Genomic DNA, 22,465 nt, shown 5'->3' with positions numbered 1-22,465 from the left:
CATCTATACTTTCTCCTCTGCTTGAACGCTCTTCTCATGGGTATCTGCATAATTTGCTCTTTCTGCTCCTTTAGGACCTTCTCAAACATCACTTCATCAGTGAGTGAACCACCTAACCACCGTAAAGGACAATCTCCTCTCCTACCCCATGTATTCTCTATTCCCTTATCCACTTTAGCTGACTCTGTAACACTTACCACAGTCTGACATACTGTAGAGTTTACATGTGTGTTTACTTTCCACCTTTTTCTATGTAAGCTCCATGAGGCAGGGAGTAGTGTAGCCTGTTTTGTTCACTGCTGTGTGGCCACTCCCTAGGACAGAGCTGGGCACCAAATAAATATCCAATTCAATGTGAAAATGGCTGTTTAGTAAAATTTTATTTGAAAATTTTAAAGTTATCAAAATACAGAAAATATATTTTTTAAAGAGTACTATGGAAATGCCTACAGAGTCGAATTAGTGACTACATGTCTTCTCTAGCTAATTAAACAGCATTGACAGGTAGGTATGAGGTGGGATATATTTCTTGATGAATTTGAGTCACTTCCCTTAGGATAAAACCTTCACAAATAACCCAACTTTCCATGTTTGACTTAAAACAGATGATTAGCCAAAAATTAGCTGGTGTGGGCAGAAAGGCATGCATTTAAGAAAGTATACTTACTGGAACGAGGTCTCTTCTACAAAAGAATAAGGATATATCATTAATGCAAGAGTAATATGGTATGATACATATTCATATAAAAGCAAGTTTAGGCTTAATTTCTTTTTCTCAATCTTGATTCTCTCTTGGTGACATCTGTACTTTCTAAATCAAGGGTTGGCAAACTTTTTTCTGTCAAGGGCCACAGGGCAAATCTTTAGGTTTTGTGGGCCAAGAGGTAGAATTGAGGATATTAAGTAGGCACTTACATAATAAGAGAGACCAAGTTTCCAAAAATTTTTATTAATAAAATTCAAAAATAAAATAATAATAATCGAAGTCTTTTGTATAGGTCTATTAATTGGAAAAATAGAATTCTTTCATTGACAAGTATAACATTTCTGCTAACTGGGATTCAAAGTTAGTATTCCTTCTTATCAAACAGATTGTAAATATTCATTTGTAAAAACCATTCTTAGCTTGTGAGCCACAGAAAACCAGGTGGCAGCTGGATTTGGTCCACCAGTCATAGCCTGCCAACTCCTGTCTGAGATCAAGTTCAAGGAAATGATCCTCTTGGATAGATTTTCTTTTTTTTTTTTTTTTAAAGATTTTATTTGTTTATTTGACAGAGAGAGATCACAAGTAGACAGAGAGGCAGGCAGAGAGAGAGAGGGAAGCAGGCTCCCTGCTGAGCAGAGAGCCCGATGCGGGACTCGATCCCAGAACCCTGAGATCATGACCTGAGCTGAAGGCAGCGGCTTAACCCACTGAGCCACCCAGGCGCCCTTGGATAGATTTTCTATCAGCTGAGAATGGGAATAATATTCTTCACTAATGAATTCCTAACACCCAAGTCAAATCTTTGATTAATTCATCATTTTAAGAAAAATGTAGTTACCAAGTTTCCAATAAAGATATACTTTATTTTGCAACTATGGATAAACAGGACAAGAATTTTGTCTGAATCATCTTATCTGTCTGTACTTTCACCGGTGACCAGCAGGGGGCCTCAGATGGATTCCATTCATAAATTACATTTACACTAGACTAAGATTGGAGCACCAAGGAAAGGAGCTATTAATTCACAAAGCAGCTATTCTTAATTATAGGGAATATGCTTGAAACAATGCCATGGAAACATTTTATGATACTGAATATCTATTTATAGGTTAATTTTTATGTTAATATGTTTTTTAAACCTAAGTTCTAAAATTAATGTTCACTATAAAACAGTGGGTCTAAAACTGCTTATGCTATAAATTAATTTACTATTCTATGAAAAAAAAATCCTGCTTTGTACACTCTTTCCAACAGACTTGATGGAGTTCTGCAGCTTTTTGAGCTCTCAGATAATTTTAAAAATCCCCTAATTTTAAATAAAGATGGGGAGTAAAAAAATACTTTAAAAGAATAATACATTATTTTCAAATCTCATTCATATTAAACCCATTTTATCATAAAATGGGTGTTTGGAGTTATAAGAGGTCTAAACCTAAGAATTAAAAACTTTGTCCAGAAGCAACTGTAATACTACAGGTTTCTAGTTTTTATTGAACAAGTTTTATATATCTATATCTCTCTCTATATATATAGATATAGTTATTCTAAGTTGACATTCAACATTCTGGTATTCAAAACTGAAAAATATTTCACTGATTTATTTCAATGAAGCTTCTTATGATAAAACTGGAAATCCATTTACATCTTGAGATACATAATTCCTAACTTAAGGGTCTCTTAAATACATGCCAATATACTATAAATATCCATGTGCTTTGGCTCTCTGTCAGTATCACCCCATTAAGCCACCCCACTGTGCCTCTCACATAGTCTGTGGTGTTTCCTGAATGTTGTGATGAGGAAGCTCTGCCTTTTCTCCCTCTGTTTGCCAAGGTCCTTCATAATTCACCCACCTGTCACCTGGGACATTTTCTGCTGCAGAAAAACCAAGGAAAAATACCCACTAGAATTTGTTAGAACTAATTGACAGAAACAAGGTCTTGTAAGAAAACTCTATATCCACAGGAAGTTATCTAGCAAAGAAGGGTGAGATTCACTTACTTGAAAAGTAGCCTTTCCTCTGAGCATAGCATACGCCAAGGCCACAAACAGAAATCACTAAGGCCACGACTACTACAGCTGCTATGATGCCACTTATGTTGAGATCATCTGGAATGCAAAACAAGCCATGCATGAATTCGGGTCAAATATATGGACAGGTGCAGTTATTAAATTGAGAAAATTCAAGTAAGCTCCCCATTTGTTGCTATACTATAAACATAGGTGGTTCCATGCTGCTGAAGCCTGTTCCGTTGAGTCCCTTCCAGGACAAGGTTCAAAACTGACTAAAAATATTAATAGAATTAAGTTTTGCAAGAATCTTAAATTGAAAGAAGTTCCATGATTCAGAAATAACATGTATGGTATTCTCTTGCATTCATTTGGGGGAAATAGTACTTCAAAGGATTAAATATCAGATTGGAAGTGATCTTCAAGGTTCAGTGAGGTCAAGTATTAAACCACCACACAACCCCAATTCTACTCAGAATTCTCCCACACCATCATCTGGGTCAATTTTATCAATAATGGAAAACTCATTCAGCCCCCAAGAAAGCCATGTGACTGTTGTTCTATAAAATAAGAGTTGGAAACATGTTTCTTGAATTTAATTGGGCTTGTGTTTGGGTACATATAGACACATACACACCCACAACATATATGCCATTAAATTATCATCCCATTAAGTTTAAAATGAACTACACTCTCCAAGACATTTTCCTGTTGCTATTAAGTGATCTTTCCTCTAACCTGATACAACTGGATTTTTTGGACCCAACTTTGAAATCACTACCATGTTACTAACCTGCGAGGTTCTTTTCAGATACTGATTCTGTTGTCCAAGGATTAGATTATGAACCTTCCAAGATTAATATTTATGCAATTGGGAACAGCAGCAAAAACATCCCCATTCAGATCACTAATAAAATGATGACTATGACTTTGTTAGGCAAAGAACTATAGAAGAGGCTATTACATACCTCCCTTCATATAATGGAATTTATTATACCCTCTGGGTATGGGCTCCAACTGTGTGAATACATCTAAATATTTAACCTGGGTCACATTTCTCCAGCTTGTCCATCAGGATTTCATGAGCCACACCTTTCTGTCATTTGGATACTTCCTATGTATTGATTAATATATAAATTACCTATACTTTTTAAAGGAACAATTCCTCAAAGGGTTCTTGTTTTTAAAAGCAAGTATTAATTAATATGTGATTAAGTAATTTGGAGAAAATATAGGTAGCATTTTCTCAACAGTAATTGTAGATATTTAAAAGCACTGCACATTTTGGGAAAGATTTTTTTAAGAAATATTATTTAAGTGAGTATCCTTATCATAAAACTTTTTGGTCTCAAAAATTTTTTTCTAACATCAAGGGTTATTAATTTTCTCATATATCTGAAATATTAACTGATTTTTTAAGAAAAAAACTGAATACATATTTTGGAAGGCTGAGCAATTTACTGGAGTACAAAACATTAATTATTGCTTGGTGTAAAGTCAGTTCATTTTTAGGGGCACCTGTCTGGCTCAATTAGTAGAGCATGTGATACTTGATCTCAAGGTTGTAAGTTCAGGCCCCACATTGGGTACAGATTTTACTATAAACTAAAATCTTAAAAAGCAAACAAACAAACAAACAAAAAACTCAGTTCATTTTGCTTGAGCATTGAGAGGTCAGTAAGACCCAGCTATTTATTTACTTAAAAAAGTAGCAGACAGAGAAAAACATTCCACAATATTAATAACTTAAGGCAAAATGAAATCAATAAGGAAAAAATCTACAATAATTATAATAAGGCAAAATTAAGTTAATAACTACAGAACCAAACTGTACCTACTATTTTCTTTGTAGCAGTCAACGAATGTGACGTCTGCAAAGGTTTCAATCTCAGGGCTATTATCAGACAAATATCCGTTCTATAGTTTGTCAATGAACTTGACATCTATGAAGGATTCAACCTAAAGGCAGATTCTAACAACAACAACAACAAAAACCTGTCTTACCCTGTAAGTTATGGTATAAATTTTACTTTACTTCTCTCAGTGAAATGGAAGAAGACTTGTAAGTTAGAGATGAGTTAGTAACAACACGTACAAAAATATTTTGTTTTTTCTTTGAATAAAAAAAAAAAAAGCCACTACAAAAGGAAGGCATCATCATTCTAACCAAAACAAAAGGAACCAAACTGTTAAGATGCTAAGTGTGAGTGGGGTCTCCTGGGAGTTTTACAAGGGGCAGCTTGGGCATAATCATCAGATCCATGATTTACTTTCTTTTTATACTTCAAAAAGAGCTTCCTTAGAATAGATTCTGGTTTGGGGCGTAAGTTATTACAGATAACCCATGAACGAAACTTGATTTCCATGAAGGAAACATGATTTCACAAATTTTTATGTATCAAAAGATATTCAATTTCAACCCAAGGTCATGAAACATCTAGGATCGATGGATGAGCATTAAATGAACAAATTTTAACTTCTAAGCTGACTTACACTGAAAAGAGTAGATATGGGAAAATCATGGTCAAATTAAACTGGTAAGAATAGTGCAACGCAAACTACTAAATTTCAGCTGTTTCGCATTTTAAATAAACATGCATGCTTGGAATAATGTATTCCAAATAAAACTGCATGATTGGAAAATGTAATTCGTATGTTAAGGCCATGACATCAAAGGTATTATTTCTTGAGATGAGGCTAAATTAGGCATTGAAATTAAACAGGACCACTTAAAGAAAGAAAAAATAGTGCAGGTGGCATAAGGTCACAGTAAGAAAAATGAGGGTAATATGTGAATAAATGCAGTTAGGAAAACACCGTATTCATGCATTAACTTTAAATATGTTCTGATGATTTTTTGAATGGTAACTCCAGCACTAAGATGGATACTTCTGATATTTTAAGCAAATGTTTATGTTTGACTATAAATGTCAACACTTGAGTGACTTGGATGGATAATATGTAACCCTGAATTTTAAAAAGACACTTGTGGAAACTAGAATACACTCCTGAGTATCTTATCCTTTATGGCATTCTAAGGTCTAATAAGATTATATTTTCTTTAAAAAACAATCCCAAGAGTTTAATCGTACATAAACACCACAAATTAGTGTGCATAGATCTGTATATCTCTGAGCACATTGAAAACATGAATTTCTGACCTCACAGAGATGAGGACAAACTCCTGAACCAAGGGGACCTGTGGGTATTCTGTTTTGGGGTGCAGCCCTCCGTAATGACCTTTAACCCCACAAGAGCAATCTCTAGCTGCCCTATGACATAATCTTTTTCAAAACACAGGACTTTCACAAAGGGAGAATTGAATCAAATTATTAGAAATAAAATGAAAAAAAAAAAGTTTGCTCTGAAACTCATATAATCTGAAAAGATTCCCGAGTACTAATTTTATTGTACTAATTTTATTGACTTCTAAGAAGCTTATTTTGTGAAATATATGGCAGATATGTTTTATAGCAAATAGAGATTCATAACTACATTCAACATGTCTTTCTTGAGAGCCCGCTCAGGGATAAGTAGAGCACTGTATTTTAGGGGATTGAAAAAATTATCCACCACTAAGACGGCCAACTCCTGACAGTGCTGGCAATATGCCACAGTGCTATTCTAACCCTTTCAAATATCGATTATTTTTTTCTTTTTGTTAAGTAAGATGTACTCCCAATGTGGAACTTGAACTCATGACTCTGAGATCAACAGTCACATGCTCTACCGATGGAACCATAACACAATGGAGACAGCATATTATTACCTCTACTTTGGGGAGACTGAGGTTAAATAATTCACCCAAGAATACGTAGCTAGTAAGTGACAGAGCTGGAAACTGAACTCCTCAATCCTTGACCCTGAGCCCTTTACAAGACTCTCAGCTTTTGTTTGAAAGAAGACCACCCGGACAAAAATATTTTTTTAAAAAATGATTTGAAAAATCCAAAAACTTGAAAAGTAGAGTGCTAAATATTCTTGGCTTGTTTGGGAGATGGACTAAGAACAGCATGTTTGCTTTTTGCAACACATTATGTCAAGCTAATTTTAAATACTCCCTCTGGTTATTCTTCTAGCCAGTCAGGCACGGTCCCACCCCTGGCTCCTTCCCATCCCCAAGTCCACGTGTGCTCTGACTGCAGACCATCGTTCCTCCCAGTACCGCAGGCTTACCTACTTGCATTCGTTTCCCCGGACACCTGCGATGTCCAACAGAATTACGGGCTTCACAGGAATACTCTCCACTGTCTAGTTTTGAAACAGTGTTAAATTGCTATTTGTGGAAGGAAAATAAATATATATTTTAAGCCATGAATCCGTAAGAAGACTTCTCAAGTAACCATGTCTCTTGAATTTTAGCATGAAGTTGGTCTTTCCTTTGTCATGAGTTAGGACTTGATGTCTTTACCGTGAATTCAAAACTCAGCCATGCCTTCAAGGGGTAAGTAGCTGGGCTTCCTGTTTTTTTTGATAGAGAAAGTCTTAAATATATATGGGGAAGTGTCTTTGTTTCGTGATACCGTGGAAGTGGTATGGTTAGGAAGGCAATGGGCATTTTTTAAAGTTTATAGCACATGGTAGTTTAAAGTTTGGTGGTATTTCTAATTCCCAGGAAACACCATTTGTAAAGAAAGGCCTCCTTGGCCTGAAAGGGCTAAGGCAGTTTCCTCAGCCACAAGTGAGTTCACTACAGCAGTAAGTAATGAGCACTTCCTCTAAAGGGCCAGAACTTCTACCAGGAAGTAGTATAGGGTCTAGGAAAATCTTAATCAGTGTGATTTATAGGATTACAAATTCTATCAGTTGTGGCATCTTTGAAAATTCTGAAAGGATAATGCTCTAACCTTCGCTCCTTCTACTCTCTGCCAAAACAACTGAAAGGTAAGACTTTGGTATAATAGGCTTTATAACTGCTATTAGTGGATTGATCCCCTTGGTGAATTTCTGGAGGGGAGGGGAGGGAAGAGAAGAGAAAGGAAGGAAAGGGAAAGAGGAAGGAAGAAAGGAAGAAAAGATGGATGGATATATGGAGGGGTGGCAGGGGGAGGGAAGAAAAAGGAAGGCAAGGGAAAACAGAAGGAAGAAAGGAAGGGAGAAAGGGAGGAAGGAAGGAAGCAAAGATGGATGGATAGATGACAAGAAGGAAGCAAAGGGAGGGAGGGAGGAAGTTAGGAGAGAGTCAGGGAGGAAGGGAACACAGTAGGTCCTGAACACCTTAAAGGATCCTTCCAGGACCAGCACAGAGGGTGAGAAGGATGCCCAGATGCTCCTGTCACACCCTCAATACCGCCGTGGTCACCGTTGACCACAGCCACGATAGCCATGAGTCTCTAAGGAGCACCTCCTCATTGGCTTGGATCCTCATGCAATACATGCTCCTAAAAGCAGCCAGGTTTTTGATCTACGAATCCCTTTTTCTCTCTTACTTGTCATTCCCCACTACTTACATCCCCCTTCTTTTTGTATACTTCAACATGATGGGACAGAAAGTTTCCCCTTGTGTGTTTCACCTTATGAAATCCTCTCTCGGTGTGCCAAAAGCCAGACTATAAAAACACTCACCAGCAATGCAAGGGCAAGGGTAAGTCATTAATGATAAGTTAGACTAAAACCATAAATGACCTACTAGCACATAACTGGTAATTGAAAGAAGGTCATTGTCATTCATACACTGGAGTCTTTTGTTGCCTATATCTCAGGAAAGAACCCACCCTTGTTCTGACCTGGTGCATCCCTTTGACATCACAAGATATTTCAAGGGTTGAGGCTAAGTGGGGGAAGTGAACCTGTCTCAAACCTGCCTTGGGGCTTTTATCACCTGCTCGGAGAAAAAATAAATTTGAAAAGTAAATATAGCAATGTGTGACGGCAGTTTTTCTGCCCAACTTCTCAGTGTAAAATCTGTCGGACCTGCTGACTGAGCCTGCTGGAGCTGCGAGAGCGGGACCATGGTCTTCCTCAAGGAGCCACATCCATCGATATGCTTTATTATTTAGCCACTTTATTAAATATGCTTTATTATTTACCAGAGGATCTACTTTTTAAATGTTATTATGTACTAGTAGAGTGAAAGAATGAAACTTTCAAAATTTGTTAAAATTATTATTATTAGTTCTCTATATAGTCTGCTCATCTCTGGTAGTGCCTTTTCCATCACTTCCCTGGGCGTGCACCGCCATCTTTCCTGCTGCCCCTTAAGCAATGGTATCAGCCCTCTGTTCTCCATCAGTTTAGTTCTAATAATTTTTCCTCTCCAAATACAAGACGGCTATGAGGCCGGTGCTTGAAATGACCTTACCAGAGTTCCAGATTTTGTATTCACTGTATAGGAGCTGTTGGTGCTTTGGGAGCCAAGTTTTGTATTCTCTGACAAAGGGATGCCATCTTTAAACCAGGTGTACTCAGGGGGGGGATTCCCTTCTTTGTCTTGACATCGAAGCTCTACCACCGTTCCACTCAGAGCAGAACTGGGTACTTCACAGGTTGGAACTGCTGGAGCCACTAAAGGGGGAAGTCAAATGGCACTGGTTATTCATAAGTTAAACAAGGATTTTAACAGCCAGGTCAAGATGGGCTTATTAGACACCTGTGAGAGAGACCGGCTACTTGCTCAAGAGATCCATTTCCTTTCTTCATGGGCACACAGCCAGACCACATTTGCCAGCATGAGTTCTGGCCAATGGCATGTGGGAAAAGTCGATATGCCATTTCCAGGCCTTACCTATAAACACGAATCTAGGTACTACTTTGAAGAGATTTTGGAGATGTAACTAAGGTCCCAAATCTATTGTCTTTTAAGATAGGGAGATTACATAGATGGGTCTGACCTAATCCCATGGCCCCTTGAAAACTTGTTTTCTCTGGGTGGTCACAGATGGGAAAGTCAGAAATTCAGAGCACAGGAAGGACTCAACATGCTTCTGTTGGGCTGTAGATGGAGAGGGCCGTGTGGTGGGGAATATGGTGCCCCCAGGAGCCGAGTGTGACCCCCAGCTCACAGCCAGCATGGAACTGAATCTTTAGCTGTACAGACAGCCAAAGGATTGAAATCTGCCAACAAAGAGAGCAACCTTTCCCCAGAACCTCCAGACCAGAACCCAGCCCACTGACTCCCTGATTTCAGTTTTAAAATACCCTGGGCAGCAAGCCCTGCCTTGCCAAGCTGAACTTCTGATCTACACAACTGTGAGCCAATACATGGGTGGTGTTTTAAGTTGCCAGGTTTTGATCATCTGTTATGTAGCAAAAGAAGACTAATACACCAGTGGAATCTCCTGCAAAATTTTCTGAGTTAAATTTCTTCTCTACTAGTGCATCACTAGTATTTTAGAAAGACCCTGGGTTATATAGAAAAAGGAAGAGGAGCTATTTTAGTCTCTATGATCAGCAGTTTATACTAACATCTACAGAGAAGACAAGAAGATGTTCCTCCACCAATTGTCATCACGAGCTGTTAATATCTATCAGTGTTTCTCATAGTAGCTAAATATATTGGCCTTGGAGTTAGTCCCACCAGGATCCAAATCCTGGTCCAGACACTTATTAGCTGTGTAGACTTGGGAAAATCATTTAGCTTCTATTTTCTCATCTATAAAAATGAAGTTGTCAGTGAAAAATTAAGTAAAATTACATATGTTAAAGAGCCTAACATACACTAGTTGCACAATACATGCTAATTTCCCTTCTTTACTAAATAACTTCTTCCTCTCCTCTCCCCTCTTCTTTTTTTTCTCTTCTCCCCTTCTTTTCCCTTCCCTTCCCTTCTCTTCTCTTCTCTTTTCTTCTCTTCTCTTCTCTTCTCTACTCTTCTCTTCTCTTCTCTTCTCTTCTCTTGTCTTCTCCCAAATAACTTCTAATACTTTACCTGCCCTACTTTTTTGTTTTATTGCTCTTATGTCATCTCATGTGTTAAGATTTTATATGGTAAGAGATAGTCCACATATACTGAAAGGTATTGAAAAATAAATTCTTCAGGGAAATGTTCCTATGTACAAGATAGGCCCATTAAGATTTACCTTAATCTGAAATGAAAAGAGATTTTGTTACAACAAATTTATAAGAGTAAAATTTCAGCAGTGAATGAGGTGAAAAGGGGCTATAGCCAAGATTTTACAGGGAAGGTGGTGCTGCTGATTTCTAGAACCTTCCAGATGGAAAAGAGGGTGGGGAACAGTAATCCCACAGATACAAGCACATCACACCTAGGACTTCTAGAGTGACCGTATCTTCTTCCAGGTTCTGGCCTTGCTCAGATGGGGCACTAACTTCACAGCGATATTTCCCAGCATCAGTTCTTGTAACATTTTTGATCCGTATACTGAAATCTATCATCTCGGCTCGATCTTTAAAATCACCTTTTAGAAAAAGAAGACAATGATGTTAATAAGAATGCAAATAACGTTCTACATACTACCTTTCTCGAGTCACTTCATTCAGTGACCAAAGGATTTATTTTCCTATTAGTAAACTCAGTTTAAAAACTCAAAAAGGACTCTTAAGTATAGGAAACAAACAGAGGGCTGCTGGAGGGGAGGTGGGTGGGGGGATGGGATAACTGGGTGACGGGCATTAAGAAGGGCACGTGATGTGATGAGCACTGGGTGTTATATAAGACTGATGAATTATTGACCTCTACATCTGAAACTAATAATGTGCTATACGTTGGCTAATTGAATTTAAATTAAAAAAATAAAAACTCAAAACACTGTATGCAAATGTGACTATTTTCAAATTTCCTTTTTTTTAGAATGACATACAGTTCACAAAAGAATATTCAGTTCAGTATTCTCGTATTTTAGAGGATTCAATTCTCATCCCTCCCTCAGGCCCTTTCTAATATGCTTATACAAACATTCCCACCTTCAGAAGACACTGCAGACTCAGTTCAATTACCTAGAACAGTAAATTACGTGCAGTGGCCCACATCAGACTGCCACAAAGACAAGGTGAAGGAGTCTTAAAAACACTCTTTTGATTAGTTTTTTGGTGCAGAATGAAGATAGTGTTTTGTATAACATTCAGGTGCTAGACTGGCAATGGTAGAAAATTCAAGCGAAGACATCCCTAAGGATCGCAGCAGTTCTATCTTGACAGATGAGAACAAGGGGGGTATTTTAAATTCTTTATGGACTTTGAACATTTGTTCACATGTTTAATTCTTTAAAATTAAAGTAATGCATAGCATCCTAAAATAATAACATGCTTCTTACACTTGTTAAATTATATTCCCAACTTTTAAAATGTTTATAATGGAAAATTTCAAGTGCACAAAAAATTACGGAGTATTTTAAAATAAATCTCATCACCCAGTGACAACAGTAATCCATACACAGCCTTCCTATTCTGTCTACACCTCTAAACACTGAATTATTTGGAGGCAAATCCCAGATATCATAGCATTTTATCCATTCTCATAAGTACTTTAAAAGCTCATTATATATCCAACAAGAAAAATAGCAAGTGGAAAGAAATGTATGACAAATAATTAAAATAAAGCATTGTTAACAATAGTTGTATTTACCTTCCCCGCCATAAGTCTAAGTCTTAACTCCATAGGCTTCTTAGTGATGGCCTAGCTTTCTAGATGGTGATGTGGAGATATGGTAAAATTATTATCACCGAGCAGTGACCCTCCATCTCACTTCCACATCAGCCTTCTCTCAAGACTCTCAAAAGTCTAATCTACTGGGCCAGCAAAAAGCAGTCCATTTTACATCTTTCAGGGCTGAGCTGAGATAAGAAGGGTCCAGGGTCTCCATGGAGTTCACCTTCTTCTGTTCTCTGTTCTGTTTTCACAGTGATTGTGTTCTAGGGTTCAGTCATTCTTGATTTCATCTCACACTTAAAAACACTTTCTCTTTCACCATACACAAAAATAAACTCAAAATGGATTAAAGGTCTAAATATGAGACCTGAAACCATAAAAATCCTTGAAGAGAGCTGAGGTTCTCTCTGACATTGGTTGTAACAAGTTTTCTAGATAAGCCTTTTTTTTCTTCCAATGTTCTAAGATTCATTGTTTTTGCACCACATCCAGTGCTCCATACAATACGTGTCCTCCTTAATACCCGCCACCAGGCTCACCCATCCCCCCGTTCCCCTCCCCTCTAAAACCTTGTTTGTTTTTCAAAGTCCACAGTCTCTCATGGTTCATCTCCCCCTCCGATTTCCCCCAATTCACTTTTCTTTTCCTTCCCATAATGTCCTCCATGTTATTCCTTATGCTCCACAAGTAAGTGAAACCATATGATAATTGACTCTCTCTTATTTCACTCAGCATAATATTCTCCAGTCCCATTCATGTTGATATAAAAGTTGGGTATTCACCCTTTCTGATGGAGGCATAATATTGCATGGTATATATGGACCACATCTTCTTTATCCATTCGTCTGTTGAAGGGCATCTTGGCTCTTCCCACAGCTTGTGATTGTGGCCATTGATGCTATGAACATTGGGGTACATATGTCCCTTCTTTTCACTACATCTGTATCTTTGGGGTAAATACCCAGTAGTGCAATTTCAGGGTCATAGGGAAGCTCTATTTTTAATTTTTTGAGGAATCTCCGCACTGTTTTCCAAAGTGGCTGCACCAACTTGCATTCCCACCAACATTGTATGAGGGTTCCCCTTTCTCCATATCCTCTCCAACATTCGTTGTTTCCTATCTTGTTGATCTTTGCCATTCTAACTGGTGTAAGGTGGTATCTCAATGTGACTTTGATTTGAATTTCCTTGATGGCTAATGATGATGTATGTCTTCATTGGAGAAGTGTCTCCAATGTCTTCTGTCCATCTTTTGACATGATTATCTGTTTTTTGGGTATTGAGTTTGAGGAGTTCTTTATAGATCTTGGATATCAGCCCTTTGTCTGTAGTGTCATTTGCGAATATCTTCTCCCATTCTGTGCTTTGCTTCTTTGTTTTGTTGACTGTTTCCTTTGCTGTGCAGAAGCTTTTGATCTTGAAGAAGTCCCAAAGGTTCATTTTCACTTTTGTTTCCTTTGCCTTTGGAGACATGTCTTGAATAGATAGGTCTTCTGAGGCAAGGGAAATAAAAGCAAAAATAAACTACTGGGACTACACCAAAATAAAAAGTTTCTGCACAGTGAAGGAAACAATGAAAACTAAAAGGCAACCTATGGAATGCAAGAAGATATTTGCAAATGATACATCTGATAAAGGGTTAGTATTCAAAATATATAAAGAACTGAATCAACTCAATATGCAAAAAACAAGTAGTCCAGTTAAAAAATGGGGAGAAGACACGAACAGATATTTCTCCAAAGAAGACAGAAAAATATCCAACAGACACATGAAAAGATGCTCAACATCACTCATCATCAGGGACATACAAATCAAAACTACAGTGAGATATCATCTCACACCTGTCAGAATGGCTAACATCAAAAACATAAGAAACAACAGGTACTAGTGAGGATGAAGAGAAAAAAGAACCCTTGTGCACTGTGGGAATGTAAAGTGGTACAGCTACTATGGAAAACTGTATGGAATTTCCTCAAAAAATTAAAAACAGAACTATCTATAATCCAGGAATTGCACAACTGGGTACTCACCCAAAAGATATAAAAACACTAATTCGAAGAGATACATGCACCCCTATGTTTATTGCAGCATTATTTACAATAGCTAAATTATGAGAGCAGCCCAGTGTCCATTGGTAGATGAATGGCTAAAGAAGATGTGGTAGATCTATATATAATGGAACGTTACTCAGCTATAAAAAGTATGAAATCTTGCCATTTGCAACAACATGGATAGAGCTAGAGGGTATTATACTAAGCAAAATAAGTCAGTCAGAGAAAGAAAAATACCATATGATCTCACTCATATGTGGAATTTAAGAAGCAAAACAAGTGAGCAAAGGGGAAATGAGAGAGAGAGAGAGAGAGAGAGAAACCAGGAAGTAGACTCTTAATACAGAGAACAAACTGATGGTTACCAGAGGGAAGATGGGTAGGGGGATGGGGGATATAGGGGATGGGGATTAAGAGTACACTTATCATGATGAAAATAAAACAAAACAAAATGATTTAAAAACCCAATATTCTCAATAATTAGTCCGGTCCTGTTCTCATCTGTAAACTAAAGAACTCAGGCTATACTTGGTGTTCTCCTGTTCTCACCTCATCAAGTCTATAGCTTCTTACCTTGAAGAGCCTGTTGGTAGTAGACAAAGGAGACACTCCGGCCCAGTTTCTTCCACTCCAATCTGGAGGAAATGGTCTTCTTTGGGGATTTACAGGCTAAAATAACCTCTAGGAACAACAACAAAAATACTTGTTTTCTAATTGTCCCTATGAATTTATATTTTACTTAAGTAAATTTTTAAATAGCGTTTAGGTATTCCTTTATAATTTAATTCATTCATTCATTCATTCACTCATAAATTACTTCAATGGGCACCATGATGGCTTAGCCCAAAGATGAACCAAAAGCATTAGAGCTCTTCTCCATAACAACTGCATGACACTAGGGTACTGACCATAGTTCGTGAGCCTCAGTTACCATCTGTGAAATAAGATAGTATGTCACAGAGTTGTAGTGAGTCTTCAAATACAGTAATACATGCAGAGTGCACATGCCTGGACATGGTAAGTAATTGAAAAGTGGCAGTTATGATAATTATTTATCATTTATCTTACTATTCCCAGCCTCAGTCGTCAGGGAGTTTATAGCCTAAGAGAAGAGACAAATAAGATAATGTCATTTTATTCCATTGTGATAAGTGCCATGAGTGCCATGGAGGTAAACAGAGAAAGGCACTCGGTGCAGCCTGTGGGATCCACAAACATGCCATCAACATGCTGTGTCCTCACTCAGACCCATTCTTTGATAATCCTTTCTGTGGATATATTGATACAAACCTGATATGATCTCCTATTAAATCATGAATTTCTATTTCTTATCTCTATCCAGATAAATTTTGAGAAGATTTAATCTTGGCATCACATTTAACTGCCTCACTGTAACTCATTTAAATCACTTTATTGCAGGAAATTTACTATACTTACGTCATTAAAAATTCCTGGAACCTCCGAAGGAACCCCTCTTTTAACTGTCCAAACAAGATGACTAGCCATGGTGGGGGTGGGGGTGGGCGGGGGAGCCCAGCACTTACCTACCAGCTGCTTTGAGTTGACAAAAGGAAACCTCTGGTTGTAAATATTTTTAAAGTACATTTCAGTCACGCTTCCTAGAATGTCACCTTCATAGTTCTGAGACTTTTTTTCCTCACAATGCATACAGTTGTTTTTTTTTTTAATGCATACAGTTTGACCCCAAAAGCACACATCTTTGACTAGAGGAGAAATTATGTTCAAATCCTTTCCATACCTCTGGTTTTGATGTAGCAGATTTAATGCCATTAAAAAAAATTCAGGATATTACATGATATGGTAGATTAGAAAGCAATACTTTTATTATCCCAGGTTTTATTAATATACACATAGATGTGGACAGAAAGCTTATAGAAATGTGTACGAAAATATGAACCCAGTGATGATTTCTATGTGATAGAATTATGGTGTTCCTTTTTATTATATATAGTTTCTAATTTTCCTTTTAGTTCCACACATATTGCTAGAAATAGAGAAATAGAATACAAGGTAATGGAAAACAGAAAATAGGACAGAGAAAAGAAAGGCAAGGGAAAGAAAAAAATCCACAAAATTGTTTTCAAGGGTGCCTAAAGTTTTTAGAGCAGGTTTTACATGACAAAGAGACATCATTTTACAGACATGTTTACAATTATGCTACAAAGACAAATGTGTGCTGAGGGACTTGTCTGAGGAAACACGGTTCTGTTCTGTTGATTAAGGAGAATGGGTGGTGACTTTCCGGAGTCTTGAGTTTGAGATAGGTTTCCTTCCCGTATTTTGTTGAGTTTCCAACAATTAAACACACACCCACACTCATTTTTAGCCCAAACGCTCTAGTCTTAGAAATAAATTTGTATTCAGTCACATTGTTTCTTATATTTAACTACATACACAGACACACACATACACACACACACACACACACACACACACATACACACACAGACACACACACACACATGGCCTTTTTCACCAGGAAGATATGACTTTTGTCCTCATTGCTCTCTGGAAAACCTCTGCACAAATTATATCAAAAACAAAACCGATGGTTTTCCTAAATGCAATGACGCCACTCCTGCCTCACTCACAATGACCATGGAAGATGTGAAGTGATGGTATAGGTCATCCTCAGATGTTGAGTACGTGTGTCCAGCCTTGTTCCTGAGCTATTATCAGGGAGCAAAACAAAGATCCCCGTTCTTTCAGCTCTCACACTTTGCAGGGGGAGTAAGGCACACAAAAATATCATAGGGGTGCCTGGGTGGCTCAGTGGGTTAAGCCTCTGCCTTAGGCTCAGGTCACGATCTCAGAGTCCTGGGATCAAGCCCTGTGTAGGGCTCTCTGCTCAGCGGGGAGCCTGCGTTTCCACTCCTCTGCCAACCCTGCCTCTGCCTGCCTCTCTGCCTACTGGTGTTCTCTCTCTGTGTGTCAAATAAATAAATAAAATCTTAAAAAAAACTGTTTAAAAGAAAAATCATAAAGTGAATTAAATGCTACATCGGGAGGTAATGAGTGCTGTACTCTACTCTGCTTAGTAGAACAGGGGTGTTAGTGTGCAATTACAAAACACCTGAGTGGTCAGACTTCAACTCATTTAGAGAGTGATCCATTTGACTAAAGACTGAAAAAAATAATTAGGATTCCTTAGAATGTAAGAACATATTTCCTAGAATTCGAAGTTGGAATTCACCATGTGTTTCTTTGGGACACTCCAAGCAAAACCATAGTCAGTGCCTCGATCTGAAGGTGCCAACACTGTGACCCCCATAACTGGGGGTCAGTAAGTCAGCTGAAATCATGGGGTCAACATCCGAGGATAAAGAACCAGATGAACTGAGAAGTTGGCTACCATGGACTCTCCTCTCTATTTTCAGTGAAAATGCATGACCAGCATAATCTTGTATGCAGCCCTTAGGATTATTATACCATAAGGTAGTAGTTTCAGGCATTGCCTTTTGGAGTCAGACCTCCGCCATACACTATGTGTGTGCTGTTGGGAAAATTACTGTTTTTGAACATTATACTCACATTTGTTTGTTTGTTTTTAAAGATTTTATTTATTTTGATAGAGATGGGGGAAAGAGAGAGAGAGAGAGCACAAACAGGGTGAGGGGCAAGGGAGAAGCAGGCTCTCCGCTGAGCAAGGAGCCCGATGAGGGGGGCTCAATCCCAGGATGCCGGGATCATGACCTGAGCCGAGGTCAAATGCTTAACCGACTGAGCCACCCAGGCATCCATATCCTCACATTTGTAAAAAGAAAGAAAATAACAGTACTCATCTCATGAAGCCATTGTGAGATTAAGTGAGGGAATACATTATTGATACACTTGGGTGTCTGTGGTACTTCGTACATAGTGTGTGCCATCAATGGTTATTATTGCTTTCACCCCTGAGAAACTTCTTTTAGTTGTAGTTGTAAGTACGCCTTGACATGATAGAAATCCTTGCTTTCTACAACCCAAATTTACCTAAGAATCACTCAAATTTGAGCTAAAACCTGTACCTTTGAGACAGCAGGATAGGATACAGACATAACTCCTATTTTCGCAAAACAAGGCATACTAAAGCATAAAAATGCTTCAAGTTCTTTTGTTAAGATGATCATTTCATTCCCAAAAATATGTTTCCTTCGGGTCGAGGAAGGATGTTTCTTTCATTTAGAAAAAGCATATAAGCAATAATATTTTCATGTAGCAAAACAGTCATTTTAGGAATCACATCGCTAGAAATCACTGTGAATTTTAATTTTTCTAGGATTCTGTACTGCTAATTATCTTCTGATTTTATTCTCTGTGCTCAAGTTAAAAATCATCAAAATCTTATGTAATACAAAAATAGAATTGCTACAACCAACACAGTTCTGAAAAATTACCAAGAAATTACTTCTGTGAAGAAAAGCATGCTATTAAACTGATTCATAGCTCGCAGTGTTGGACATTCTGCCTAGAGGCTGCTCATATAATTTATAAGCCTAGCAAAGCTGCTCTCACTTCGGTCTCGTTCTGTTCTTGGCACCACTATGGGAAGTGATACAAAACAGCAGTACTGCAAAGAAGGAATTAATTCATGATTTGTTGACATCAGAGAGACAAGAGACAAAAAAAAAAAAAAAAAAGGAAAAGAAATGAATGAGGTGGAACATACCTACACATATACACAAATCACAAGATATTTTAGACTTTAACTAAAATCAAGCCACTGCATGAAATATGTTACTACTAAAAATGTGGAAGAAGATAGAAATTTATTTTTGCTTTAAGGAGAGCCAAGTTGGAACAACTGGGGCACATATAAAATAGAATCAGAATATACATCTTTTTCTTTCAAAATTTTTTTATTCTATTTGAGAGAGAGAAAGAGACAGAGAGAGAGAGCATGTGAGTGGGGGAAGGGGCAGACAGACAGAAGCAGACTCCAGCTGAGGGCAGGACCCCTCCCCCCACCAACGGCCCCACAATGTGGGGCTCTATCTCAGGAACCTGAAATCCTGATCTGAGCTGAAACCAAGAGTCAGATGCTCAACCAACTGAGCCACCCAGGTGTCCCTATAATTCTTAATTAAAAAGAACAGAGGAGAAACAAACAAACAAAAAATAAAAAATCGGGCGCCTGGATGGCTCAGTGGGTTGGTTAAGCCTCTGCCTTCGGCTCAGGTCATGATCTCAGGGTCCTCAGATCGAGTTCCGCATCAGGGTCTCTGCTCAGTGGGGAGCCTGCTTCCCCCCCCTCTCTGTACCTGCCTCTCTGCCTACTTGTGATGTCTCTCTGTGTGTCAAATAAATAAATAAAATCTTTTAAAAAATAAATAAAAATAAAAAATACCTATTCAGGAGTAAGACAAACATTTGGCTGCAATAAATTAAAGAAGGATTTTTTAGTATTAAAAAGAAAACACTCATTAGAAAATAATGTAAATGGCACACGATTTTAGTTTGGAGTGATGGAAATTTTTGGAACTAGACAGAGGTGGGAGTTACACAACATTGTAAATGTACTAAAAGCCACTGAACCATTCACTTGAATGTGCTGATTTTATGTTATGTGAATTTCACCTCACTACTTATTTTTTTTTTTTTTTAAGTAATGTAAGACTGTAGAGTATAACTTTGGCATCCTAACTGAGATAAAATGCCATAGGACTTGGGTGGTGGTGGAGGGGTAGGGATGTATATTCATAGTACCAGTTGGGCCCTACAGTGAGAACCTTCAGGAAAGTACAGAGTAGGACAATTCACTTCTTTTGTCCTTACAGAGTCCTGGCCCATCTTTCCCTCTCACTGCATGGTCCTTCTTTTGGCCTTTCTGGTCTCCTTTTCAACACCATGTCCAGCCCTGTCCATCCTCTCCACAAGTGCTTCATAGACCTACATCACTCCCAATCATTAATTTGTTCTTCCCATGTCTTTACACTTAAAACTAATTCATGATAAAGAGCGAGTGTTTTTGAGCTTTATCATGTAATAGATTAGGACTTCATTAATTGAAATAGTTGTTCCAGTAATTTGTTATCAAGTGATGTGTTACTTGTGAATGGCAGGCTAATTCTTATTGTAGCATATTTTTACTGATGAAGCACTTGTAATACAGTGGGCTGGGCACTATTATAAGTCCTAGCTAAATACTAATTTACTTAGTTTCTTCCTACCCACAGTTCTCTTCTTTATCTTTGTCTCTTTCCTTCAAACCTATCTCTTCCAACTCCAGGAACCTAAGATGTGCCTGAAGACAAGAGCTCAGACACATTTGACACTTGTTTCTTAAATGTTTACAATCTCCGGCTCAAACGAGCATCACACTTAGGATATGGTAAATCTTCCAGTTGCCTAGTATTACTGTGTTCTGGGTAAAAGAGATTTCATAACAGTAGTAGGTGGTCAATATTTGAAGCAAACTTATAAAAGCCCTTATAAAGTTTTCCTTGGGTATTAGAGGCTTTAAATTTTTTTTTTTTTAAATTGTGGTTAAATATATGTATCTTAACATTTACCATCTTAACACTTTTTAACTTTTTACCATCTTCATGATTTTTAATAATTTAGTGTTACGTATATTCACATTGTTAGGCAACCAATCTCTAGAACTTTTTCATCTTGCAGAAGTGAAATGTTATACCCATTAAACAACAACTCCCTACTGTAAATATATTTAAAAAGTTAAATATATAACAAGATGGCACCCCCAAATAGGCTATATTAATGTCATCTTAAAAACATGAAGTAGAGGGGTGCCTGGGTGGCTCAGTCAGTTAAGCGTCTGCCTTTGGCTCAGGGCATGATCCCAGGGTCCTGGGATGGAGACCCGCAGCAGGGTCCTGGGATCGAGACCCGCAGCAAGCTCCTTTCTCAGCGGGGAGCCTGCTTCTCCCTCTCCCACTCCCCTGCTTGTGTTCTGTCTCTCTCTCTATCTCTGTCAAATAAATAAATAAAATCTTAAAAAAAAAAAAAGAAAGAGACTCACCCCCCCCCAAAAAAAACAAAAACAAAAATCATGAAGTAGAGTGGGGTTTGCAGCATTAATTTCCATTTACCATATCCAGCTGGCTGGAAACTTTGCAGGACCTCCATTTACCAGTTTCACAAATTAGATCTGCTTTGCTGCAGATAATATACGCAATTAGAGGCCTTCTTTGTACATCGGGTCTTTCATCGAATGTCCAAAATTTCCACTGAGGCGGTGGAGAAAGTTCTCCAGCACAGAGCAACACTTCGGAAGGAAGAATTAGTGTGAGGGAAGGCGGATAGTCCAACAAATAGATAACATCACACACGTCATACTTGTGAGTCATTTGAACAACACAGTCCGTGAGAAGCATAAGTTACTCTACCTTGATATTCTATTGCTGTGACCACTTGATGGTCTTTTGGGGCAGAGAATCCATAGGCCTTATGATCTGAAAGATTAAAACAGATAGAATAATTAAAATAGCACCAAAGACCACTTGCAAATGTTTGAATGGAATGCAACATTAAGGAAAACTGGCCTAAAGTTTGCTGACTGTTTCACACATGCATAACCCATAAGTTTTAAAGTATCAAAATAAGAAAAACCAAGTCAAACTATCTACGTCTCTTCCATTTTCTGTATTGTGGTTTTCTGCCCTCCTTTCCCAAAGCAAAACCCATGGATCTGTCAGGGCCCCAGGACAGACAACACAATCTGACAAGCCTGACTGTGGAAGGCTTTTTTTTTTTTTTTAAAGATATATTTATTTACTTTAGAGAAAGTATGAGCAGAGGGAGGGGCAGAGGGAGAGGCAGAGAAGCAGACTCCCCGCTGAGTGCAGAGCCTGAGTCTGGGCTAGATACCAGGACCCCGAGATCATGACCTGAGCTGAAACCAAGAGTCCAACAATATGCAATGGACTGAGCCCCTCAGGAGCCCCAGGCGGCTTTGTCCTTAATTTAGCCCAATATGCTCTAGCGCTTAAGGTATATCCCCTTTAAGATAAAGGCTAATTATTTAAGGGTTTAAGTTGCTTTACAAACTTATCCCTGATTACGCCTACATCATATAGAAATGGGTCATTTAACGTATTTTTGACTAGGAAAGGTACATATAACATATATTGTATATAAACCTTGGATATACACATATGATGAAAAATGCAAGCAGAACATCTTTAT

At 38.0% G+C, this 22,465-nt stretch overlaps 1 protein-coding gene across 1 annotated transcript in view; it reads right to left on the bottom strand.

The window, feature by feature from the left end:
• Positions 1–22,465, bottom strand: part of LOC111151830 (junctional adhesion molecule 2) — a 65,246-nt gene that overhangs the window by 4,990 nt on the left and 37,791 nt on the right. The window contains exons 2-8 of the mRNA XM_022510055.1: positions 21,667–21,732; positions 14,891–14,998; positions 10,924–11,076; positions 9,021–9,223; positions 6,896–6,995; positions 2,711–2,818; positions 668–683 (exon numbers count right to left, since the gene is read on the bottom strand). Coding sequence (XP_022365763.1) covers positions 668–683; positions 2,711–2,818; positions 6,896–6,995; positions 9,021–9,223; positions 10,924–11,076; positions 14,891–14,998; positions 21,667–21,732 — 754 coding nt within the window. The remainder of the gene's footprint in view (positions 1–667; positions 684–2,710; positions 2,819–6,895; positions 6,996–9,020; positions 9,224–10,923; positions 11,077–14,890; positions 14,999–21,666; positions 21,733–22,465) is intronic.

The sequence above is a fragment of the Enhydra lutris genome, unplaced genomic scaffold (genome assembly GCF_002288905.1).
Source record: "Enhydra lutris kenyoni isolate GAN:26980312 unplaced genomic scaffold, ASM228890v2 scaffoldscaffold2, whole genome shotgun sequence".
NCBI classification, from domain to species: domain Eukaryota; kingdom Metazoa; phylum Chordata; class Mammalia; order Carnivora; family Mustelidae; genus Enhydra; species Enhydra lutris.
This window is presented reverse-complemented; position numbering and strand designations above follow the sequence as displayed.